The sequence below is a fragment of the Notechis scutatus genome, chromosome 3 (assembly GCF_049901735.1).
Source record: "Notechis scutatus isolate UNSWTSFEM ecotype Mainland chromosome 3, rNotScu1.2, whole genome shotgun sequence".
Classification (NCBI taxonomy): Eukaryota; Metazoa; Chordata; class Lepidosauria; order Squamata; family Elapidae; genus Notechis; species Notechis scutatus.
Window position 1 is genome coordinate 80,437,931 of NC_142011.1, and position 22,368 is coordinate 80,460,298.

The following is a 22,368-nucleotide window of genomic DNA, read 5'->3' on the forward strand; positions in this document are numbered from 1 at the left end:
GTAAAATAGTTTCCTCCATTTAGCAAACAATTTAATTATTCTTGATAAAATCAAAAAGATGGAACTGAGGTTAGATTTTTGTAGGAAGTCTCTTCCAGCCCATACACAATGTTTTTTTTTCCTAATCAGCCTCATTTTTTCTTAAAATAAAGAATAAAAATTTGCCATTGTTACGAATAGTTGTAAATAAATAAAGTGACAACAGCTGTTTTGTAATCCTCCTCCCATTCATTTTATCCTTTCTTCCAAATTATTTACTGTCCCTGCAATACATTTGGCTCTGGATATCAACAGCTCAGAAGGTGTGAAATGAGGAAGAGCTATCATTATTTCAAGACTTCATTCACAAGCAGTTCATCTTTATTCTGATAGAGACATATTGTCTAAAAAAGGCAGGAGACATTTTTAGTAGTTGAGGCAATCACTGGTTGCAGTCAGTGCTGAAGAATAAATAATAGTTAAGCAAAATCCCCCCAAAATGATGTTTTAATGGATATGACAGACTTGGTGTATTGCAGATCCAGTATATCCAGTGGCCAAATCTGATGGACTTTTCAGTGAACTGAATCTATTTATGATTGAAATGGAGAGTATATGCATAAATCCCTTGTGGGGTTGTAGTATTGAACTAAGCACTTCTTACACTTCAGTTAAAGTGAAAATATTTTACATATGTTCCTATGGTGTTCTTTACTTGCATCTGGACTTTAAGAGTAAATTAGAATGAAACTTGTTCATCCAGGATTTCATAAAACTACTGTTGCCTAAAGGAGCGTGATCTAAGTTTATTTTGGTACTTTTCTCTCTTTCTTCGATTGGCTAGTTATATATTTATGGAACTATTTCCCATGTCTCTGATTTACTCTGGCTCTTAAGTGTACTAGGTAACACAGCACTATTCATGTATTATGGACATTTTGAGAGGGAATTCAGAAATGATGGGATGATAGAGGGATCAATAGTAAGCATGGATATATTTGTGGCAGGTGTATTCTAACTAAATCTGATCTACTGCCCTAATTTTCTTCAACAAATGTATTAAACTGAATGGAAAAGAAATTAAACTCTTGATTATTACTCAGTCAGTTTTTCTCTAAAAGGCAAACACTTGGTCTCTTTTGTGTCAGCATTCCGAGTAACACATTGAAAGAAATCAGAACTCCGAGGCAGGCAGGTGCCTCAAACAACATGTTTATTTGATAGAATAGGATAGAATACTTTATTGGCCAAGTGTGATTGGACATACAAGGAATTTGTCTTGGTGTAAATACTCTCAGTATACATAAAGAAAAGATACATTTGTTAAGAATCAAGAATCATAATGTACAACACTTAATGATAGTCATAGGATACAATCAACAATCAAATCATACTAGGAAACAATATAAATCATAAGGATACAGCAACAAAGCTACAGTCCTACAATCACAAGTGGGAGGGGATGGGTGATAAGGAGTGATGAGAAGATTAACAGTAATAGTGTACACTTTGTAAATAGTTGAACAGTGTTGAGGGAATTATTTGTTTAGCAGAGTGATGGCTTTCACCCATATTAGCATGGGTGGTGAAAACCAACTCTGAAGTTTCCGTGGTAATAGCATAATTAAAAGAGGAACTGTTTCCCTTCCCAACTGTCCCAGGACACATTGTCCAACTGAAGCAGTTAGCAGGTTCCTCAGTCACTCCCTTCCTCCTTCAAATGCCACCTGTTGGGATGACCTTGGTTCCCATGGGAAGGCTGGTTGTTGTGTCTGCAGGCGGTCTATTTCTCCCCCACCCCCTTAGAGTGTGTGGCAACTGTGAAACAACTATGAAGTAACAAAAGATAGCTTCAGTCAGGTTTGATTCAGAATTAACAGTTTGACCTTCCAATGAACTTTTCCTGGTTAGCACCTTGACTGAACACAGACAAGAAATTTAATAGTAACAAAAACCAGGCTGTATTAAGAATTCCATTTCCCCCCCAGTTCATGTTTTAAACTATTTTCCTGAAGTTGCAGGGACGGGGTGGGAAAAATAGGCTGGTGCCAACCCAATTTGATCACTCCAGATAATTAATTTTTGTGTCGCTTGAAAGGGGAAAAAATGGCAAGAAAGGATAGCTTTGCAGCAGCTGGAGTGAGGGAGAAGCTGTGAAGGATTGGGGCATCCATGATCATGCACTGCTAGCACACAAGATGGTGTTTATTGTGGGAGAGCAATGAACGGGGTCAGTTCCATTGTACAAAGATAGCCAAATACAGTCTTTGACTATGTTTTTATCTTGAAGACACAGAAAGAAAGTTAACCTTAAAATAGACTAAGAAAAATAAAACATTGTTGAGTCAGCTGTTGAAAATACATGTAATTGCCAAGTTCCACGACTTGATTTTCTGAAAATATAGCCTCCGCATACAGTATCACTATGTGGTTGCTTCCTATGCAATGCCTGCAGTTTAATAGAATCTATATGCCAAGGCAGGAAGCCATGTCTTCAATCTACCATCCAGGCCTCTTCCATAGCAGCAACCCTTTCTGCTGGATGCATCAACCAGCTTTTGATAAAGAACAGTGACCCCGGGATACTGCAACCATCATAAATATGAGTCAGTTGCCAAATGTCTGAATTTTGATCACGTGACCATGGGGATGCTGCAACAGCTGAAGTGTGAAAAGTTACTTTTTTTCAGTGCCATTGTAACTTCGAAAGGTCAATAAACAAACTGTTGTAAATCAAGAGCTACCTGAGCAAGGCATGCAGATTGGCCTCCATAGGGGGATATCTACTAGCAAAGGTAATAGCTTCTAGGTACGGCTTATGTAGGGATTGATTGGGTTAGCAAAGTTAATTGATGCTCCCAGAGAAGTGGGGTTTATTGAAATTAAATGTCCTGTTTATTCATTTTGAAAAGACTCCCAATTGTTTTGAAATTTAAAATAGTAACTGCAGGCAGCTCTTCCACAACCACGATCCTTCCCTGCTCATTTGGTTCATGTGGTTGGCAAAAGAGCTTTAGTTTGGTGTTAGATTTTCTTTCTAATAAAAGCTATTGAATTGGATTCATCATTATGGATTACGAACAAAGAGAAAAGAATATGTTACCTTTTGCTGACATTTATAGGTCTCACACTAGAAGAATATGGTGTGTAGCGCAGTATCTTAATTTTAGACCTGAAAATGTTTCAGCAACTACTTTGAAAATATAGGAAATAGGAAATGTGTGAATGCCTGCATGCTTTTACATAAATATCATACCTCTGTGCCAGATTTATTTATGAAATTTATAACCCCCCCTCGCTCCGTTATGATCTAAATAAATACTAAATCCAGATGTGAAGGACTGGATTTACTTAAGCTGTTTAACAGAATGGGGGAAACATGATATTTCACTTTGACCAGGAGTTTCCAGATGCTTTTTTGCTTTTGCTCCGGGGAGGATGGATACAATTATTGAACCCTTTGTTGGGGCTACCGCTGTGGAAAAGTGGGAGAAGGGGAAGCACCAAAGGAAAACTTTTATTTCTTACCACGTCAATGGCTTCACAGATCCGTTTCTTCAGAACAGAAAAATAATGTTTGAGTGATCCAGATGTTATTTCTGTTTATATGCCCTTTTAATTATGTGAAATGCTGTGTAAAAAGAAAACCAAGTCTGCCTATTGAAACAGATGTTCAACCTGTAGACGTTCAGCTTAAGTAAACCAAGAATTGGCTATGCATTTGGTATTTCTCTAAGCCTTTGTTTCGATCATAGGAGTTTATGATCTATTCTAGGGATAACTATTGATGCAGTTTGCTGCCATAGCAAACCTGGAGTAACTGCTCGGAGTTGGTTCCATTGATCTAAGATTAGCACCAACACCTTTTACCAACATTTCATATCGAAAGGGCACCTTAACCCTTCATATGTAAAAGGGTCTGCAACTTGACAATAAGCATGGTATACCAACCATAGGGTTCTACATTTTTAGGGTGTTGGATTTAAGATGGGTTCTTCTAGTGCAAAGATGAAAGCCTTTTTGCACTTTAGCTCTCATCAATCCAAATTGCAAGGGAGTTGTTATCCCAATGTTTTTATAGAGTTTGATACTCAGTTGCCCTCCAATCTAAAGCAAAAAATAGTCTTGAGGAATAAATAAAATTGATGTAAAGTTCCATTCATTTTATTTTATTTCATTCTTAGCTTTGTGAACAGAGTTATAACAGCTGCACTCCCTGGTAGCTCTTTTGAGATTGTCATCATTGGGCATTACTAAATAATTTACAGTGAATAAAGAGTGCATAGGGATATACAATATATAAGCACAATGGTTAGAATTGCAGTATTGCAGGCTAACTCTGCCTACAGCCTGGAATTTGATCCTGACAGGTCTCAAGGTTGACTCAGCTTTCCATCCTTCCAAGGTCAGTAAAATGAGGACCCAGATTGTTGGGGGCAACATGCTGACATTGTAAACCGCTGAGAGACGGCTGTAAAGCATTATAAGTCTAAATGCTAGTGCTAAGTGCTACACTGCAGTTACAAACAGATGTAGTTTTTTTCTTGATCAAATGAAATCTGTTTCTGCTTCGTTTCTAAAGCAATATACGCACCGCCTCTCAATAAATGCACTTTCCTCTTTCTCTAGTCCATCACATTTTAGAATATACCATTGTTCACATCTATTTTTTTAATTATTGAGATTGTTTTTTATTTTCTGTTTTATATATGCTTTAAAATGTTGTCCTCGGGGGGAAAAAATATTTACAATTCAGACAAAGGCTAGTGAAATCAGGAACTGAGCTGATTATGGTTCTCTTTGCCTGAAAACTGGAAGAACCAGGTATCTGTGAACTCAGTCTTGGACAAAGTGTTTTACATTTTAAGGAAAATGGTACTGCAATAAATACACCATTGTCACATCTGTTGAAGTTCTAACTGACTAGATGTCTATTCTAACTGACCATATGCCCCACTTATTTCAGCAAATCAAAGCTAGAACTGGAGCCCACATCCACTGAAATGAATTATTTCATTTATTCTGAAATGTTCTTTTTAGACCATTACTGACCTCATTCATTTGACATATATGAATATCCTACATGTGAAGAATTTCCTAAATGAGAATTCTGCTAAATGGGAATCACTCATCTGGGAATGTAGATTCCTGCACATGAAAGTTCATATTGCCATCCTCATTAGCTGAAGCTCTCTTTCAATACAAAACATCCTTTCCTAAACTTGGATTGTTGAATCTTGAATCTGAACTCCTACTAACCTTGACTGTTGGTCTTGATAAATGGGAGTAGCTATAAATCATTTCCCCAAACTTTAAGGTTATTTCTTGGGGAGGTACAGACAGAGTCCAGGATCCAGGGGAGGTGTGGAGAACTGTATTGTAGCAAAATAACAAGATTGCAGTAAATCTATTTTTTCCAAAGTTTAGTTTTCATTTGTTCATATGTATGCATTTTGTTGTTTGAATTTTTATGCAAGTGTGTAGCTTAAGATTCATTAATAAAGGTGTGATGACAAAAAAAAAATTAGCAACCTTTGCTATGGACCAACTTAGGAATTTAAGGTGGAGATCTAGTAGGATTTTGTAACCTAAAATTCAACGAGAGTTAAAATCATCTTATGAACTTCAGGCTTGCCTTTTCCATTCATGGAAGATCCACCGAAACCTCTTGAATGCCTGAAGCCTAGAAGATGGAAAATATAACTTTCCAATAGTTACAGTAGAAAGTTAATGAAAAGCCAATCAGTTTCCATTCTGTAAACATTAATTAGCAGGAAAAGTATATAGGTAGCTGTAACTTTGAAAAGGATGTGTATTTTCTTAACGCAAAACCTTTGATCATTTTTGTAATAAGAGTGTAAGAATGATCTTTTTCACTTCCTACAGAGTATTACACATATAATATATATTTGAATGTATCTTGCTTAAAAGGTAGGTGAAGATGTCAACCATGGTTTTAAACACAATGTATCTGATAATTCAGTGCTTTGAAGTAAGCTGTATATTTTTTTTTTCTGTCAGCAAAACTCACTAACTGTTAATTTAACCTTTTTATTCTCTGCTTCTCAAAACAAAAATGAAAAGTTTGGAAAACAAAATTAAGGGACCATGGAAATTTTTTCTTTGATGTGAAGTTACCAATAGGATGAGATCACAAAACACTTCATTATGTTTTGATTTAACTGAAATAAATTGAAAACTCATGAAAAGCAGGACTCAGTGCTTAGTATAAAATTAAATATTATTATTTTTCTATCATTTTCTGTTAATACTGAATATAATATTTCTATCAAAACTTGCCCAGAATTTAATTTTCTACTCAAAAGAGAAATTCTTTAAAACACTATTGAATTGGTAAAATTAAGATGTTTACACAGATGAATGTTCAGTTGTAGGCTGAGGTTATTCACTCATTTATCAAAATGGTTCTTAATTTCACCTTCGAATAAAGAAGAAATATAAAAGTAAAATGCACAGTCTCTATATCCCCAAGAGCTCCAATGTGCTGCTTCATAGCTAATTTGTGAATTGGGAAGCCCTGACATCAGTCATTTGGCAAGATGCCCCAAACATTTCAAAACATTTTGAAAATTCCAGATGTGCCTACCAGCCCAAAATGTTTGGCAATCATTACATTATATTTAAATAAGAATTAAAGCTGTTGTTTCCAATTGTTCGAATACAAATATTTAGATGAGCTTTTGAAATCGCTTTCCAAAATGAAACTACTACTAAATAAAAAAGCTTTTTGTTGAATGAGGAGGCTGTTGGAGAGATATCACATAGCTAGACTTTCACCGCTATATTTGGCTGGAACTCTCTTAAATATATACTTGGTGCTAAGATCAGACTTCTTGCTGGAAAACATCTGGACATCTAAAACACAACACCAAAAGAAGTAGATAAATAAAACCATATTTGCTGTTCTTGTCTAACAGGAAGCTGTAATGATGGGGGAGGGGTTGTTTTAGTTGGAATGGAATGAAATTGCTGGTTAATTTTTAAGAAGTGTTAACCAGCATGTGTTTGTGCAATGGTAAAAGTGTAAATTGTTCCTTAACCTGTTGCCTTCATAACATAGTAATGAATGACAGAGGGAACAACAGAAGCCATTTATTTAAGAATCAGATATATGTTTAATAGAAAAGTTCCCAATTTTTAAATTTGTATGTTTGTACTCATGGAGAGATAGAGCCCATTGTGTGTAGTGGTTTAAGGCACCAAACTAAGAGTTTGAATCCTATCTTGGGTCTGATGCCAATTGTTTAATTTTGAGACAGTCATGCTCAGCCCAAGGAAGAAGGCGGCAGTGGGAAACCATTTCTGAAAATAACATTTTTATCATACTAAACATATTTCACTTTTTTATTAGATAACTTATCAGTATACTCGAGTATAAGCCGAGTTTTTCAGCCCATTTTTTGTGCTGAAAAAATCCCTCGGCTTATACTCGAGTCAGATTCCCTCTGAAAAAAAATATGGTGTGGAGTCGCTGCCGCCGGAGCGCCCCAGTCCCGGCGCCCGGAAGGGAAAGGCAAAGCGTTTGTTTTTTTTCGGCTGGGTTGGGAGTCGCTGCCGCCTGCCTTCCCTTCCCGGCTGGGGCTGTTGGGAGTCGCTGCGCCGGAGCGGCCCCAGTCCCGCCGCCGGGAAGGGAAAGGCAAAGCGCTCCCAACAGCCCCAGCCGGAAGGGAAAGGCAGGCGGCAGCGACTCCCAACAGCCCCAGCCGGGAAGGGAAAGGCAGGCGGCAGCGACTCCCAACAGCCCCAGCCGGGAAGGGAAAGGCAGGCGGCAGCGACTCCCAACAGCCCAGCCGGGAAGGGAAAGGCAAAAGCGCTTTGCCTTTCCCTTCCCGAGGCGGCGGGACTGGGGCCGCTCCGGCGGCAGCGACTCCCAACAGCCCCAGCCGGGAAGGGAAAGGCAAAAAGCGCTTGCCTTTCCCTTCCCGAGGCGGCGGGACTGGGGCCGCGCCGGCGGTAGCGACTCCTGACTCAGGGGGCCTCCGAGGGAGGGGAAGAGAGTGACTCCTGCCTCCGCTGTCATCATCATCTTCTTCTTTGGGTTAGTGAATCAATTAAACCTTTCATGATAGTGAGATCGCTTCCCAAATTAATTATTTTTATTTTTGAAATTTACCAGTAGCTGCTGCATTTCCCACCTCGGCTTATACTCGAGTCAATAAGTTTTCCCAGTTTTTTGTGTAAAATTAGGTGCCTCGGCTTATATTCGGGTCGACTTATACTCGAGTATATACGGTACTTCACAGAGTGCAAGGATGCTGTGGACATAATGTCACTTTCAGGAAAATATTTGACAAACTACCCCATGACTTATTGATGAAAACATATCAGAAGAAGGCAGATCTCAGATGAACATTAGGGTGAAAATCTTAATTATAACAAGTGGACAAATTATGCTAAATTTGCTTTGATATGGTCAATACCTGATAGGGTTCGATCATGATGAAATATTGCTTCTTTCTTTGATAATCTACTATTAAAGCTGTCAGATGCTTCAAGTGCAAGTGAAGAACTGTCACGCCCCATCGGAGAGACGCCGACAGAGATTGAGAGGGCAGCTCCACTGGCCTTGGGGGAAACTGGGGAAGGGCAGAGTAAGCAAGGCTTTTCTGAATTAGTAAGGCCTGCAGACAGGGAGGGAGGAGCAGGAGAGACAGAGCTCAAGGACTACCTCCTCCTGAGCCGGGAACAAGGAAGGGAAAGAGAAGGCGAGATCAACGCAGATTGAGACGGCTACAAGGGAGGAGAGTGCCCCGCCCCCTTTCATAAGGCACACCTGGGGACCGAGATGTAAGGAGGTGCCGGTGGGAGGGGCATTTGTTGGGAACAATTTGTCCATTGTGGAATGTGGAGTGTCGTACGCACTTGCCAGCGCCTGGAGATTGCTGTGCTCTGTCTTTTGGGCTTGCCTGGTTTGCCTGCTTTGCTGAACTTCTTGCTCTGGTTACTGTTTGGCTAACCTGGCTTACTGGACTGCTGGCCCTGGTTGCTGTGTGCTAACCTTGGACGACTTGCATCCAGAGGCTTCTGAAGATTTGAGTAAGAGCATTGATCCAGGACTTGCAGTGAATGTGGAAATGTTTGGGGGCACAGTTGGAGCAATAAAAAGGGGGATTTAGACCTGTTCTCTGGTTGTGTTGCTTTCGTGCCACTCCCCAGGTCATCACAAGAATTAGCAAACCTTACTGACTTCATAAGAATTGAAACTGCTGAAAACTTTGTTTTTTAACAACATTCCCTATTTCTATTAAAAAAAAACAAAGGGCCAAATATAGCAGCTTTTGTGTTACATTGCCTAGATAATAACACAACTGTCAGCAGTATGTTCTGCTTAAAGGGATTCATATGAAAAGCTGATGTTCCTAATTTTGAAAGTATGGTCATGTTTGGTAGTCACCCAAGAGCAGGTGTGAGATTTGAAAAGTTTTGAATGCGCTGTCACAAATGTGCATCTAGTGAGAGATTTGCTAAGGATGTAATCATTGCAACTCTGAAAACAGAACTTTTCCATCTGGCCACCATGTGCTCGATCCATTGAATCTGGCAGTATGAGAGATGCCTGCAAAAGTTCTGTGTGCTACTACAGATGTTCCAATGAAACCGTGAGGGCTACAAACAAAATTCCGCTAGGAAAACAATATATATTAAAGCTCATTGTTATACCCTTTAGCCAGGCTGAATGGTGCATCATTTTTAAACTATGGTACTTCAGATGGACTATCACAGAGTTCTCCAACCTTTCTGGCTTTGAAGACTGGCAGGAGGGGAGGAAAAGGGATGGTTCTGCACAAGCAGTCAGCAAGCGTGTGCATGGAGCTCCATTTGCACGAGCAGCGGGCACACCCACCCACTTCTCGCACAAATGGAGCTCCCACATGCTCGCCAGCCACTTCCGCAGCCCACTTCCGAATGGCTCAAGGTTCGGTAGTGGGCTGCGGCAGTGGTGGGATTCAAATTTTTTTACTACCGGTTCTGTGGGCATGGCTTGGTGGGCACGGCAGGGGAAGGATACTGTAAAATCTCCAGTCAGAGGTGGTATTTGCCGGTTCTCCAAACTACTCAAAAATTTCACTACCGGTTCTCCAGAACTGGTCAGAACCTGCTGAATACCACCTCAGGGCTGCAGCCCATGGATTGGGGACCCCTGCACTAAATCTACGGAATGTGTTTAAATCCCAGGGCCCATGATTCCCGAAGGAATGAAATTTGGGGAAGTTGTGGCTGCTTAAGTACTATTGGCTGCTGCTAGGCTCACGGGATCTTCCATTGCAATCCTCCATTTCCCAGCCAGTCTCACAAATCCCTCGCTCCCTCTCCACACAGCAGCAAGGAATGGACTCATCGTGTGGCTCTTAAAGAAGCAACAACTTTAAAGTGCCAGAGCATATACAGAACTTTATTCATCAAAGCAAGAACCTTGGAGTGCACAACTGCACCTAGATACAGGTAATCCTCGACTTACGACCACAACTGAGTCTAAACTTTCTATTACTAAGTGACACATTTGTTAAGTTAATTTTACGACCTTTCTTGCCACAGTTATTAAGCGAATCACTGCAGCTGTTCAGTTAGTAACATGGTTGTTAAGTGAATCTGGCTTTCCCATTCACTGCTTGTCAGAAGGCTGCAAAAGGGGATCCCATGCCCCTCAGAGACTGAGAAGCCATCATAATTGCCAAGCATCTGAATTTTGATCACATGACCGTAGGGAATGCTACAATCGGCCTAAGGTGAAAAACGGTCATAAGTCACTTTTTTCACAGATGTTGAAACTTCGGCCATTAAACAAACTGTTGTAAGTTGAAGATTACTTGTGCCGCATGTATATATTTTTGGGGACCCAATACAGAGAAAAAGAGCTTATTGTGATGACCCAGAGTGTAACACAAACTTAACAAAATCCAAAACGTAAATAAATGTCCTTTAATGCCTCCAACTTGGCCCCACTGTTCAATAATACTCAGATAAAACGTACTCAAAAATAGTCTTCAAAAGAAAGCAATACAGTCCAAATTTAATGAGCAGATAGAGGTGAAATAAAAAACCAAACAAACTACAATGATGAAATTTCCACCACAGAACAGGAGAAGTATTTACCAAATTCAAGGAGGTAACAAGGCAGTCTGTTGGAAGGACGCCAACCAAGATAACTTCAGATCAAAATAAAACACACTTTGCTTCTGACAACCTGTGTTTTAACCGTCTCTCTTATATACTTGTCTCCCCAGCTACAACCAATGAGGAGGATCATGGCCGTTTTCTCTCTCGCAAGCCAAACTGTTGCCTTCTCCATTCCTCCCTGCGTGTCCTAGGATGCCGAGGGGATGGGCCTGGTTCTTCCTCTGAGTGCCCAGACGGCCTCTGGCCTTCCCCCGCCTCCTCCACAACCTCTGGAGCCATACCTCCACTCCCTGTCAGGTGTTGTTCCTCTCCCTCAGAGTCTGACTCTACCAAGGGCATGACACTAATCTTCTCCTTCTCTTTCAGTGTATTATATATATGAATAATTTCTTCTAATAACATAACAAATTTATTCTTTATGAACAATCAAATTAAGCCGGAATTTTTTTCTCCCAGGAATAATATCAAAAGGATGTAGGAAGGATTTAATTTATCTAATAGTACATGCGTTGACGGTGGCTAGAATATATGCCCAATATTGGAAGAAGGAAAACATACTGCCAGAGACAGAGATAATAAGGAAGATTATGGCCTGTACAGAATCAGTCAGGTTAACTCTAGAGTTAAAAAATAAAGGGAAATCTGACTACTATGAAACGTGGAATAATTTTTATCAGTGGTTGCATAGAAGAAGGCAAGGTCGGAAGATAAGTAAATATGATGATTAGAATAATTAGTAAAATATGTATCAAAAAGAGGATTGTAAATGGTGAAGTAAAATTTACATATGTATAACAATTGTAACGCCAGAATGGCTGCACCGTATTGTAGTCTTATAATTAAAATAAATAATATTTTTTTTAAAAATGAGATCTAAGTTCAGCCCACCTCAAATTCTTCTGTTGACTCTTATCTGCCACTAATTTGCTTTGAACTCCCTGCACTGCAGATTTCCTGCGCTTGACAGAGGAAAGGAAAATACCCAATAAACTATTGTTGATCTTCTCTTAATTCTTATTATGAGAACTTCAGAAATATGACTGCCTCGCCTAGTAGGGGAAAAATGTTTACTACGGCAGTGATCCCCAACCTTTTTTATGCCACGCCCGGTACCGGCATCAGCTGGGCGCCGCGCCCGGCACCGGCATCAGCTGGGCGCCGCCATCTTTTTGATGAAAAAGTGCTTCCAGTGACCTCACCGGAAGCACTTTTTGTCAAAAAGATGGCGGCGCATGCTCGGTGAGCTTTTCCGGTAGAAATGGCTTTCTACCCGGAAAGCTCATCGAGCGCATGCCGCATCTTTTTGATGAAAAAGTGCTTCCGGTGAGCTTTCTACCCAGAAAAGCTCACCGGAAGCACTTTTTCATCAAAAAGATGGCGGCGCCCAGCAAGCCAGCGGCCCGGTAGGACTTGTTCGCGGACTGGTACCGGTCCGCGGACCGGTGGTTGGGGACCCCTGTACTACGGTATTTGGGGCAAAAAAAGCTAGTATTTGGAGAACTAAGCTGGCTATGCTATGCAACAGAACAGACCAAAGGGGACAATCTTGGAAGCGCTCACAGATATAACCTCAAATGATGTTTGCCAACTTATATAAGTGCAGGAGACTTTGGAGAAAATTACAGGGAGTTGGTTTCCAGAATCAACAAATTCTGTGGAGCCACAGGAATACTGAATATGTCTGGCTTGGCAAAGTTCCTGGGTTCAGACCCACAAGGTTTGATGTCTATAGAAGATAACAGGTTTAAGATTAGGATGGCAGGGCTCAGTATATTAACACTTATGGACTGCTTCTTGCTAGAAAAATTATAACTGCAATTGTGAGGTATTTGCCTTCAGAGATTATCAAAATAGGGGGAATGGGTGGTGCAGATTAAAAATAAATCTTTGCCATTTTTTTTTTAAAAAAAGAGCTTTTGGGTTTACATTAATTAAAGCTTTTCCTGTGCCAAAAATAAAATATAATTATTTCCATAACATATTCCTCATAATGCAATGCCTATACATAGGATTTCTCATTCTCCGTGTTCTGAAGTGTTCCGGAAAAATTTTGCTGAGCACCCCACAGTTTGTATTAAAAACAAAAATTTGAACAGCTATGTGTAAATTAATTATAAGCAGCATACGGGTAAGGGAACAATCTAGTTCAAAGGATGATTAATCATCTCCAGTTCAAGACATGTTGAACAAAATTTATTTCTTCCAGACTTCTGGATCCCCAAACCAAACCCTTGTGTTTCCACAAACTAACATGCCTAGAAACATACAGTAGAAAACTCAGGAAATTTATTTTAGTTCATGGGAGCACTGACTGCAATAAGTGTCATATTATTCATGATACTGTGGGAATCTCTTTTATTGGGATAAAAACCACTAAATAACTTGCTGGTGGTCCCCCTTATTCAAGTTACTGAATAACCTTGATCTTGCTTTTTTGGGGGGTACTGTTATGCATTTCAGCAATGCATACATTTTCTTTACCAATTTAAGTTGGCCATATTTTCCTCTGCATAATCTCTATTCAGCATAATGCTTAATGAAAAGGATTCTCTATTTCAAAAACAGTAGTGAGAAGGAGCATTGAAGAGCAAACAACTATGTTCGATTAAAACAAAATAGGCCTCTTCGTCTTTTTGACCTTTCTTGACTTCTAAATCAGACACATTGAGTTCTACTTACTTACCACCACAATCAATTCAAAACCCTGTATATATCCAGACCATTAAATACATGCATTAGACAGATCTTTCATCTCCATCAAACCTCAAATACTAGCCCGGGCAACAACATTGCATTCAAAATGTGTTTTTCTTTCTTTGTAAGTATTTATTTGTCCAGGACCAATTTTTTTAGGGAGGATACTCCTTTTTTCTTCTTTTTCATCCTTTAGCATCTTTAAAGCCTACATTTTTCTCAGTACGAGATGGTTTGCATATTCTAAAATGCATTTATGGACAAATAATCTGTCATAAGATGAAGGAAGCAAAAGTTGACACAAGATTTGTGGAAAACCTTGTCTATTTGGACTAGATTTAGGAAGATAATATTTAGGAACATTCAACAAGTAGTCTGTAGAGATTCTGTCATCTAGGTCAGTGGTCGCCAACCGGTGGGATGTAAGAAAATTTTGGTGGTCCGCAGAGAAATCTCACCCCCAGAACATCCCCCCAAAGCAATTAATCCAGACTGCACAGAAACACAAGTTCCCGTCACCCACATGGCCCGCGGGAACCCTCCCCACCCACTCACTCCTTACCCAGCAAACTTGCCTGCTAAGTTGCTATTTTTCCTTTTTCCGACCATCAGCTGTTCTGCTGTGCCGGGAGATTTAGATTAGCTAGGAAGCAGGAAATGGTTGGATTTCTTGCTTTCTAGCTAGTCTTTAGATCTTCAGCTCTGCTTTTAAGCACAGCCAAACCTCCCTTAGGATTGAAGGTTCTATTATTCAGTGCAGACTCATGGCAAGCAAATTTTATGTGACAGATTCAGGTAGCCGATGGCAGATAGATAGATTCCTGAATGAATCTGTCTGCCTGCTTTGCCTGATTTTGGGTAAAGGTTGCTCTTTTTCTAATAAAAAAAAATCAATATTTATATAAATATTTATATTTACATACAAGCTATGCCCAGCCAGTCACATGACCACCAAGCCACACCCACAAATTAGGCCATGCCCAAGAACTGACTGTTAAGTAAGTTGAATCCTACCTTGCGTCTGTGTGTTTGTGTATATAAGAGAGGGAGGGAGAGGGAGAGGTTAGATTAGATCTCTCTCTCCCCCACCAACATCAGCAAGCCACCGTCGGTCAAAATTCATATTATGAGTTTGGTGGTCCCTGAGGTCCAAAAGATTGGCGACCCCTGATCTAGGTCATAGTTGTCCCAAAGCTGCTTTTCCAGGAGGCAACTGGACTTTCTTGTTTTTTCTTAGAAGGCATTTTGCTTCTCATCCAAAAAGCTTCTTCAGCTCTGACGGGATAGTAGGGAATAGAATGATTTATATTCTCATCCAAGGACACAGATAAACCTTCAGGTGCTTCAACGACCCTCTACAAGGATGCAAATGACCAGCTGTCTGCAAGGAATATAAATCCTTCCATTCCCCACTGTCAAAGTTGAAGAAGCTGCTTGGATGACAACTGAAACATCTTCAAAGAAAAAAACAAAAAAGTCCAGTTGCCTCCTAAAAAAAAGCATCTTTGGGATATTCAACAAGTAACAAAGTAGAGAGAGTTCACATCAAGTTGTAGTTGCCAGATGTACAAAGTATCAGGTGTGAAGCAGTGCCTGCTCATAATAGAGGTTAAACTTCAACTTGGTGAAGTCCAAATAAGTCCAGTATATGAATTACAGTATCCTAACATATTTACAGGGTCCTAAATTAGGTTGGGTGATAATATTATTAGTGGGTTAAATACGAAGCAGAAAGAAAGGATGTATCTGTTTCATTCTGAACAACCTACATTGATTTATAAAAAAGAAAAAGAACCTTGTGAAACAAAGTAAATTATGTATGAGCAATGGAGTCTTGCTTCTGAATCTGAGATAAGCATCCATAACTGCCCTCTTGAGGGTTTTTTTTAATATATACATCCTCCCCATCAATATCCATGTGTATTTTGGGGCTGGCAAATTGGGATGTGAGTAAACGTCTAGCAACCTTGCAAGGAAGTGCACCCAGCTATGAATAATGATCCATAGATAACTGAAAAGGGAATTGGCACAACAATTGTAACTCCAAGAACCAGGTGTTAAAATCCCCCCCTCTGCTGCTAAAATGTGATTTCCCACTAAATATCAACAATTCCGATTTTTTTCCATATAATTTTATTGATTCTACTTCAGTCAATTTTCAGTCCACTTCATCATTGCTTAAGCAACCGTTTATTCAGATTTCCTTATTATAATTTGTTTAAGATTTACATCTCAATGCTAAAGTTTATCTCCCCTCTCCAAAATTTGTAAACATTTAAAAAACCAGAACTAATGATAAATGCAAACTCATATAGTTGGAAAATAACAAGATTTGTTCCTCAGTTGTCAGAAATTCACAAAGTGCATAGTAGCAATATCACTTAGACTTATATACCGCTTCTCAGTGCTTTGCAGCCCTCTCTAAGCGGTTTACAGAGTCAGCACATTGCACCAAACAATCTGGGTCCTCATTTTACCGACCTCGGAAGGATGGAAGGCTGAGTCAACCTTGAGTCGGTGTGCATCAAACCCCTGGCCAAGTTAGCCTGCAATACTGCATTCTAACCACTGTGCTTCCACGGCTCATATCTTAGTTTGATATTTTATTTATTTTTATTTATTTATTTGATTTGCCAATTGTTTACAAGATAATAAGTATAAGTGTATACATAGTTGTGAATACATGAACTTAATTTGTCTACATTTGTGCTTCCTTCTGGATGTGTGGACTTCTACTCCCAAGGACTTCTAGCCAGCAAGCCCGTGGCTGAGTGTTCATGGAATGGAACTCTTTTATGTCTAGAAGCTGCCAAGATTTAGAAATGCTGGCCTACATAGAAGTGTTTAATTTCCGAGTATTGAAACAATGCAAAATAAATATTCCACCACTGAATAAATAGCACTTCTCCACAAATGATATTTCAGGACTAAACTTTACTGAGATGGATTTATTCTACAAATGTAGAAAGCACTTACAATTTCAAAGTGTTCTCTATATTTTTTACATACCCCAACACTGTAACTTAACATTTTGCCTTCTCAGAATAACAAAACTGCCAACCTACCATTTTGCTTCTGCCAAAGCACATTCTTCCTCTCTAAATCCTGCCTGTAAAATTAAGGCTGCTAAAAATACATGGTTTATTTTTTGTAGTTTGTAATTCACAATGGCTTTCTTGGGAGGTGGAGCTGGTAAATTGGTATGTGGATAAGCACCTGGTGTGTTTGCAAGGGCCTCCACCAGGAATAATCCGGTGGCCGCAGTGATAATTAAAAAGAAGAATTGGCATGACAAATGCTTTGGTGGGAAAAGGCTTCAAATTGGTTGCTGGGTGTCTAAAAACTACTCTACAAATTAGATAGTGCAGATGAGCCATGAAGGACTGTGTGTAGCCTTTTCATCTTTTAAGTATACTGCATGTATGTTTCCATAAGATCGTTTTAATAGCTCTACTGGTGTTGGAAAGAAATTAAAACAAGACATCCCGCAGAACGCAAATATGCTCAGCCATAATGGTTTGCTGAAGTTTAGAATCAAGTTGTAGAAACTTAGCCATTGTGACTCATAAGCCATGGTTTGTAATTCAGTGTTCTGTGCAAATGCAGTTACTAAACAAGGAAGCAGAGCCTAACCAATCAGTTTATCTAAGAGTAGCTAAGTAGGGTTGATTGGAAGTTAGATGGGGGAACGAACTACCAGAATGAGAGAACAGCAAGCCATTATGTGGTGCAGCTCAGAAAATGACAGATTGTCTCAGCTCAAGAGACTTTATATTGTTACTGCAGTTTATTTAAATGAATATGGAGATTAAATGCCTATGGCAGCTTGTTTACTACCACACAGAGTAAAGTTATGTGTAATCAGAACTGTAGTATTTTGTAGGAAAACATTTTATCTGACAAGAAAAGATGACAGTCCCAGGATTTAGCAAGACATCCATCTGGACCAGTTCAGGAGACCTAGGATTGGACAATAATCCAGACTGGAGAATGAATCAGGAAGTCAATGCAAGGAAACAAGCCAGGATGATTTAGAGCGATAAATATTGGAAAATCAAGCAAGTCTTAAAAATTGGCTTGTTATTCAAGCATTGCTCCTATACAATTGATAGCTTTTAATTTTCCTTCCTGCCCAGCTTATCCAGCAGCCTCTGCCTAAACCTGGAAGGTGCTTTGCTAAGGAAATGCTCACAGGGGTTCCAGGGCAGGTACACCATATCCGAGGCTTCCTGGGGAAGCCGTAGTTTGCCCTGTCTCACTTCAGGCAACAACAATTCTTGGCTGAGGGAAGAAACTGTTTCTTAGATCCTGGCATCCCCTCCAAATAGTTGACAGTCAAAAACAGCACTTTAAACCAGGCCCAGAAACTCATGTATCATTACAGTGATCATGTATGAACTTTAAAAAGCCCCATTTCAATTAAGACTTTAGCAGACATATTTTCCACAAGCAATTTTTGGAAGGTTTTCAAACTACATTGCAATAGAGCAATTCCTCTTTATAGCCAGACTGCATATACGAAGCTGGGGTTCCAAGCAATGTTCTGGAATTTACTGCAGATAGTCCTCGTTTAGCGATTGTAACTGGGGCAAGTTGGTGGTTATACAAAGCAGTCACTAATCAAAAACCACATGATGGCAACCCAATTTTCCTTCAATTTTATTTTAGTTTTCAAGAGCTTCTTGCTACTTCCTTCAGCTGAACTGATGGTCTTTCTTTCTGAGGACACATTGGAGTAAGTAAATAAGCAAGTGAAAAGAGCAGAGAGATGCTGCAAAGGTCATACATGCGAAAGAACTGGTTCCAAAGCATTTTTAGCACCATAAATCTGATCTCTAAGCAAGGACTACCTGTAAATTATTGAAGAATCTGGATGCCTTAAACTCATCCTCTCGATGCAAGAAATCTGATGTTAAGTTAGAATATCTTTTAAGAAACCATTAAGATTCTACTATCAGGCTCAAATCATTCTTAGCAAAAAGATTTATAGCACCTTCATGCCATGACTAGGAAGTAGAGATAAAAGTTGTGTCTTGGTTCTGAAACACTAGTAATAGTCTATTTGGCAGACTAGATTAAAGCAAATCGGGGCCTCAAGTTGCCTTTAAAGACTTCAGCTTCTGCTTTAAATTCTGCTTTCCCAGACACTTAACAAATCAAAAGCATATGAGAGCAGGGTAATTCCTCCCCTTGAAACTCTCAAGCACAGGGAGAAACCAACTGATAATGCACCATTCCTTCCCTTCTTCCATCCAGAATCTTTCAAGTCTTCAAAGATTATATGGACTATGGACAATAGGGTAGAAGTCCACTTTTCAACGCTAAAATCCCAAGAGTCTGGGGCACCTCAGCACAAACATTTACATAAAGCCGGAGGGATTAAAATCTAGAGTAGCAAAATTCAAAGCACAAAGAACATTTTACTAGTGCAAGCAACAGCCAACAGCAATCCTGGATCAGGGGAAATGTACTTTTTATGTTACCATCATTATCTTTGAAAATATTATTATGAACAAAAGACAAAAGGCCATCCCAGATAAAATATGCTTGGTGGATATCACCTCCCAAATTAATCCCTTTGCTAGTCACGTCAGCATTTCTTTCTTGTCTGGGTTACTTGTTTCTGCATTCCTAGGATACATAAAAAATAACCCTGATAAAATGAAGTCAGAATGGGGCATTTGGATTCTGAACTAACCATACTGAGGGCAGAAATCTATTTTAAAGCATCCCTAATAGTAGATAACTGGTTCATCTGGTTTGGTCATTAGAAAGTTAAAAAAGAAGAATCACAATGTGCCTTCCTGAAACTTAAATTCATTTTGTGTCCTCCATTCTGAAATAAAGTCTTTTTTCCTTGTAACTTTCTTTCACCTATTTGTATTAAAATTGCCATTTTAATTCCTCAGTTTACTTTTCTTAAGGCTAAATGTATCAGGTCTTTCAATCTGTCTTTAGATATCTCATCCCTGATTATCCTCATCCTTCTCTGAACCTGTTCCATTGTGATCCTTCTTTAAACGATGGTGCCCAACATTGGATTTATTACTTGGGAGTCTCAACAATGCAAAGCAAATTTATTACTGACTTAGAAATAATGCTTTGGTTGATACAGCCTAGAATTGCATTTGCTTCCTTTGCAATTGTTTCACACTGCAGTCAACAATTACTGTATTCCAAGATTTTTTTTTCACATTAACTATTAGCCAGCCAGGAATACCTCCACTTTTTTTTTTTACTTCTGCATTGGATTACTGTTTGTAAGTGAACAACTATACATTTGTCTCCCTTAAATTTTAGTGTTACTTTCAACTCATTTATCTAGGAAAATTGTTCTAAAGTTTATGTTTCTGAATGTTTCATGACCAGGCCAGGTAACATCTTCAGCGGAGTTTGGGGGATGTCAGTGTCAATGATCTTCTGCTTATAAAGGCTTCAGGTGTGGGTGTGTCAAGTGAGGGTCTTGTGATGTGTCACGTGAGAGTCATCAGTGAGACTTGTGATGGGTAGGTTACATCAGGTGAAGGTCATTACAGGGTGAACTGTTGGTGGATGGGTTGCGTGGTTGAGACACAGTGCTGTATCTGGTTGGCTGTGTGGCTGATTTGGATTCTGAGGGGTTTGTAGGCTGGTTGTAGGTCAATGAGTCAGTTGATGGAATTGCTTGTGGAGTGTCAGGCTTCAATGAACTCACAAGCACGGCGGGTGGTAGCGTGGCCGATGATTTTTGTATTGCTCCAGTCGAATTGGTGCTGTTTGATGTTGGTATGGGTAGAGATGTGTTTCTTATTTTTATTCTTCTTGCTTTTAAAGCTTCATAGAATCATTTAGATTGGATACTCACTACATAAAATAAATAATAATAAGTATCACATCCATTTTTGTGTCATCTGATGATCTGATAAACATTCCTGCCACTTTTTCATCCTGGTCATTAAGTAAAAAATATTGATAAACCATAGGATCCAGGATTGAATTTGTGATATTCCATGTGAATCTCTCCCCAACTTGACAGGAGTATTTGAGTGTTATTTTCAAGCCAGATATTAGCTATTAACAAAAAGGATTAATTTTGGGGAACACAGGGGAAAAGAACCTAAACACAATCAGTTCCAATGCTATAAACACAGACAAAAATCTGTCCCAAATATACTTTAGTTTGTGAAAAAAACACCACAAGGAAATTTAGCTAAACATTGTTACATAGGAGGCTTTCAAAAACTTTACATAGTTTTGGATACTTTGGTTTTGGTTTTCTGATCTTTGAAGACTGTGTTCCAGTTCCTTTAAAGACACTTCATGACGTTTATCTCGCTGGAAAAAAAGGACAAATAGACATTACTAACAAATTTACATGTTTACATTTTCAAGACCAAGTGCTTGAAGAAGGAAGTAATTTCCAAGTAATTCAGTATTGTTAACTTATATATATATATATATATCTTTGGTTATTCGGGTTTTCTCCCACGTAAAATTGGAGAAAACCCGAATAACCAAAGATCCACATACAAATACCCGTGAAAACCTCAGAAAACAAATATACATATACATATACATATACATATACATACATACATACATACATACATACATACATACATATATATTCAAGTAGGGAGACCAGCTATTTTCTCATCAGGTAAGTAAATATCCCTGCAAATTGTGAGTGCTGGCTGTAGTAACTACTTCTGGTTAAATGTGATTACACAAATGACTGCCTTGGGGTAGGGGTTTTTAAACATATAGAACAGAATAACAGAGTTGGAAAGGACTTTAGAAGTCTTCTAGTCCAACCCCCTGCTTAAACAGAAGACACTATACCAGGGCTGACAAACTCGCGGCCCACTGGCTGGCCATGCCTACGCCCGGTTTAGCGAAGGGGGAGAAAGTTGTGATACGTCTCATGATGCTGCTGTGATGACGTGAGTTTGAACCCCTGCTCTATACCATTTCAGACAAATTGTTGTCCAATCTCTTTTTAAAAACCTCCACTTTTGGAGCAGCCACAACTTCTAGAGGCAAGCCATTCCATTGATGGATTGTTCTACAATAATTGTTCTATAATGATAACCTACAACATGTATACATATAACAGTCCTGAGCTTAGTTCATTTGTATATACCAGGGGTGTCAAACTCAAGGCCTCCCGCAGCACTTTGCTGGCTGAAGACGTGCCCCGTTTTGGCTGCCAGAGGCACTGTGGGCTGGGAAGTGCTGCAGGAGGCCGTCCAGGCTGAAAATGGGGCACTGGGGGAATCGTGCACAGACCCCTCTGTGCCCCGTTTTGACCGGCGGTGTGCTGCAGGAGGCATCCGTCCCATCTCATCTCCACCCCCATGTCCAACCCGCCCGCAGAGGAGAAGTACAATGCTGATCCGGTCCTCGAAGAGATCCAGTTTGACACTCCTGGTATATACCATTCACAATTATTCCCAGAAATACTTGAAGTAAAACAATCTTATATGTGTTTTCTCTTCCATAATGTATTTTCAGTATATGTGCATTGTTACGTGCATGTGCATGTGTATATATCATCAAACTATATGTACCAACAAC

General features: G+C 39.4%; 1 protein-coding gene across 8 annotated transcripts in view; it reads right to left on the bottom strand.

Moving 5' to 3' along the window:
• Positions 1-20,591: 20,591 nt before the first annotated feature.
• The window catches only part of ODF2L (outer dense fiber of sperm tails 2 like), a 36,369-nt gene continuing 34,592 nt past the window's right edge, over positions 20,592-22,368 (bottom strand). For all 8 annotated transcript variants that reach the window (XR_015748628.1, XM_087960568.1, XM_087960566.1 and 5 more), the window contains one exon: positions 20,592-21,126. Coding sequence is in view for 7 of the 8 variants with exons in the window: in XM_087960568.1 (XP_087816694.1) it covers positions 20,998-21,126 (129 nt within the window). In the remaining variant the exon portion in view is untranslated. The remainder of the gene's footprint in view (positions 21,127-22,368) is intronic.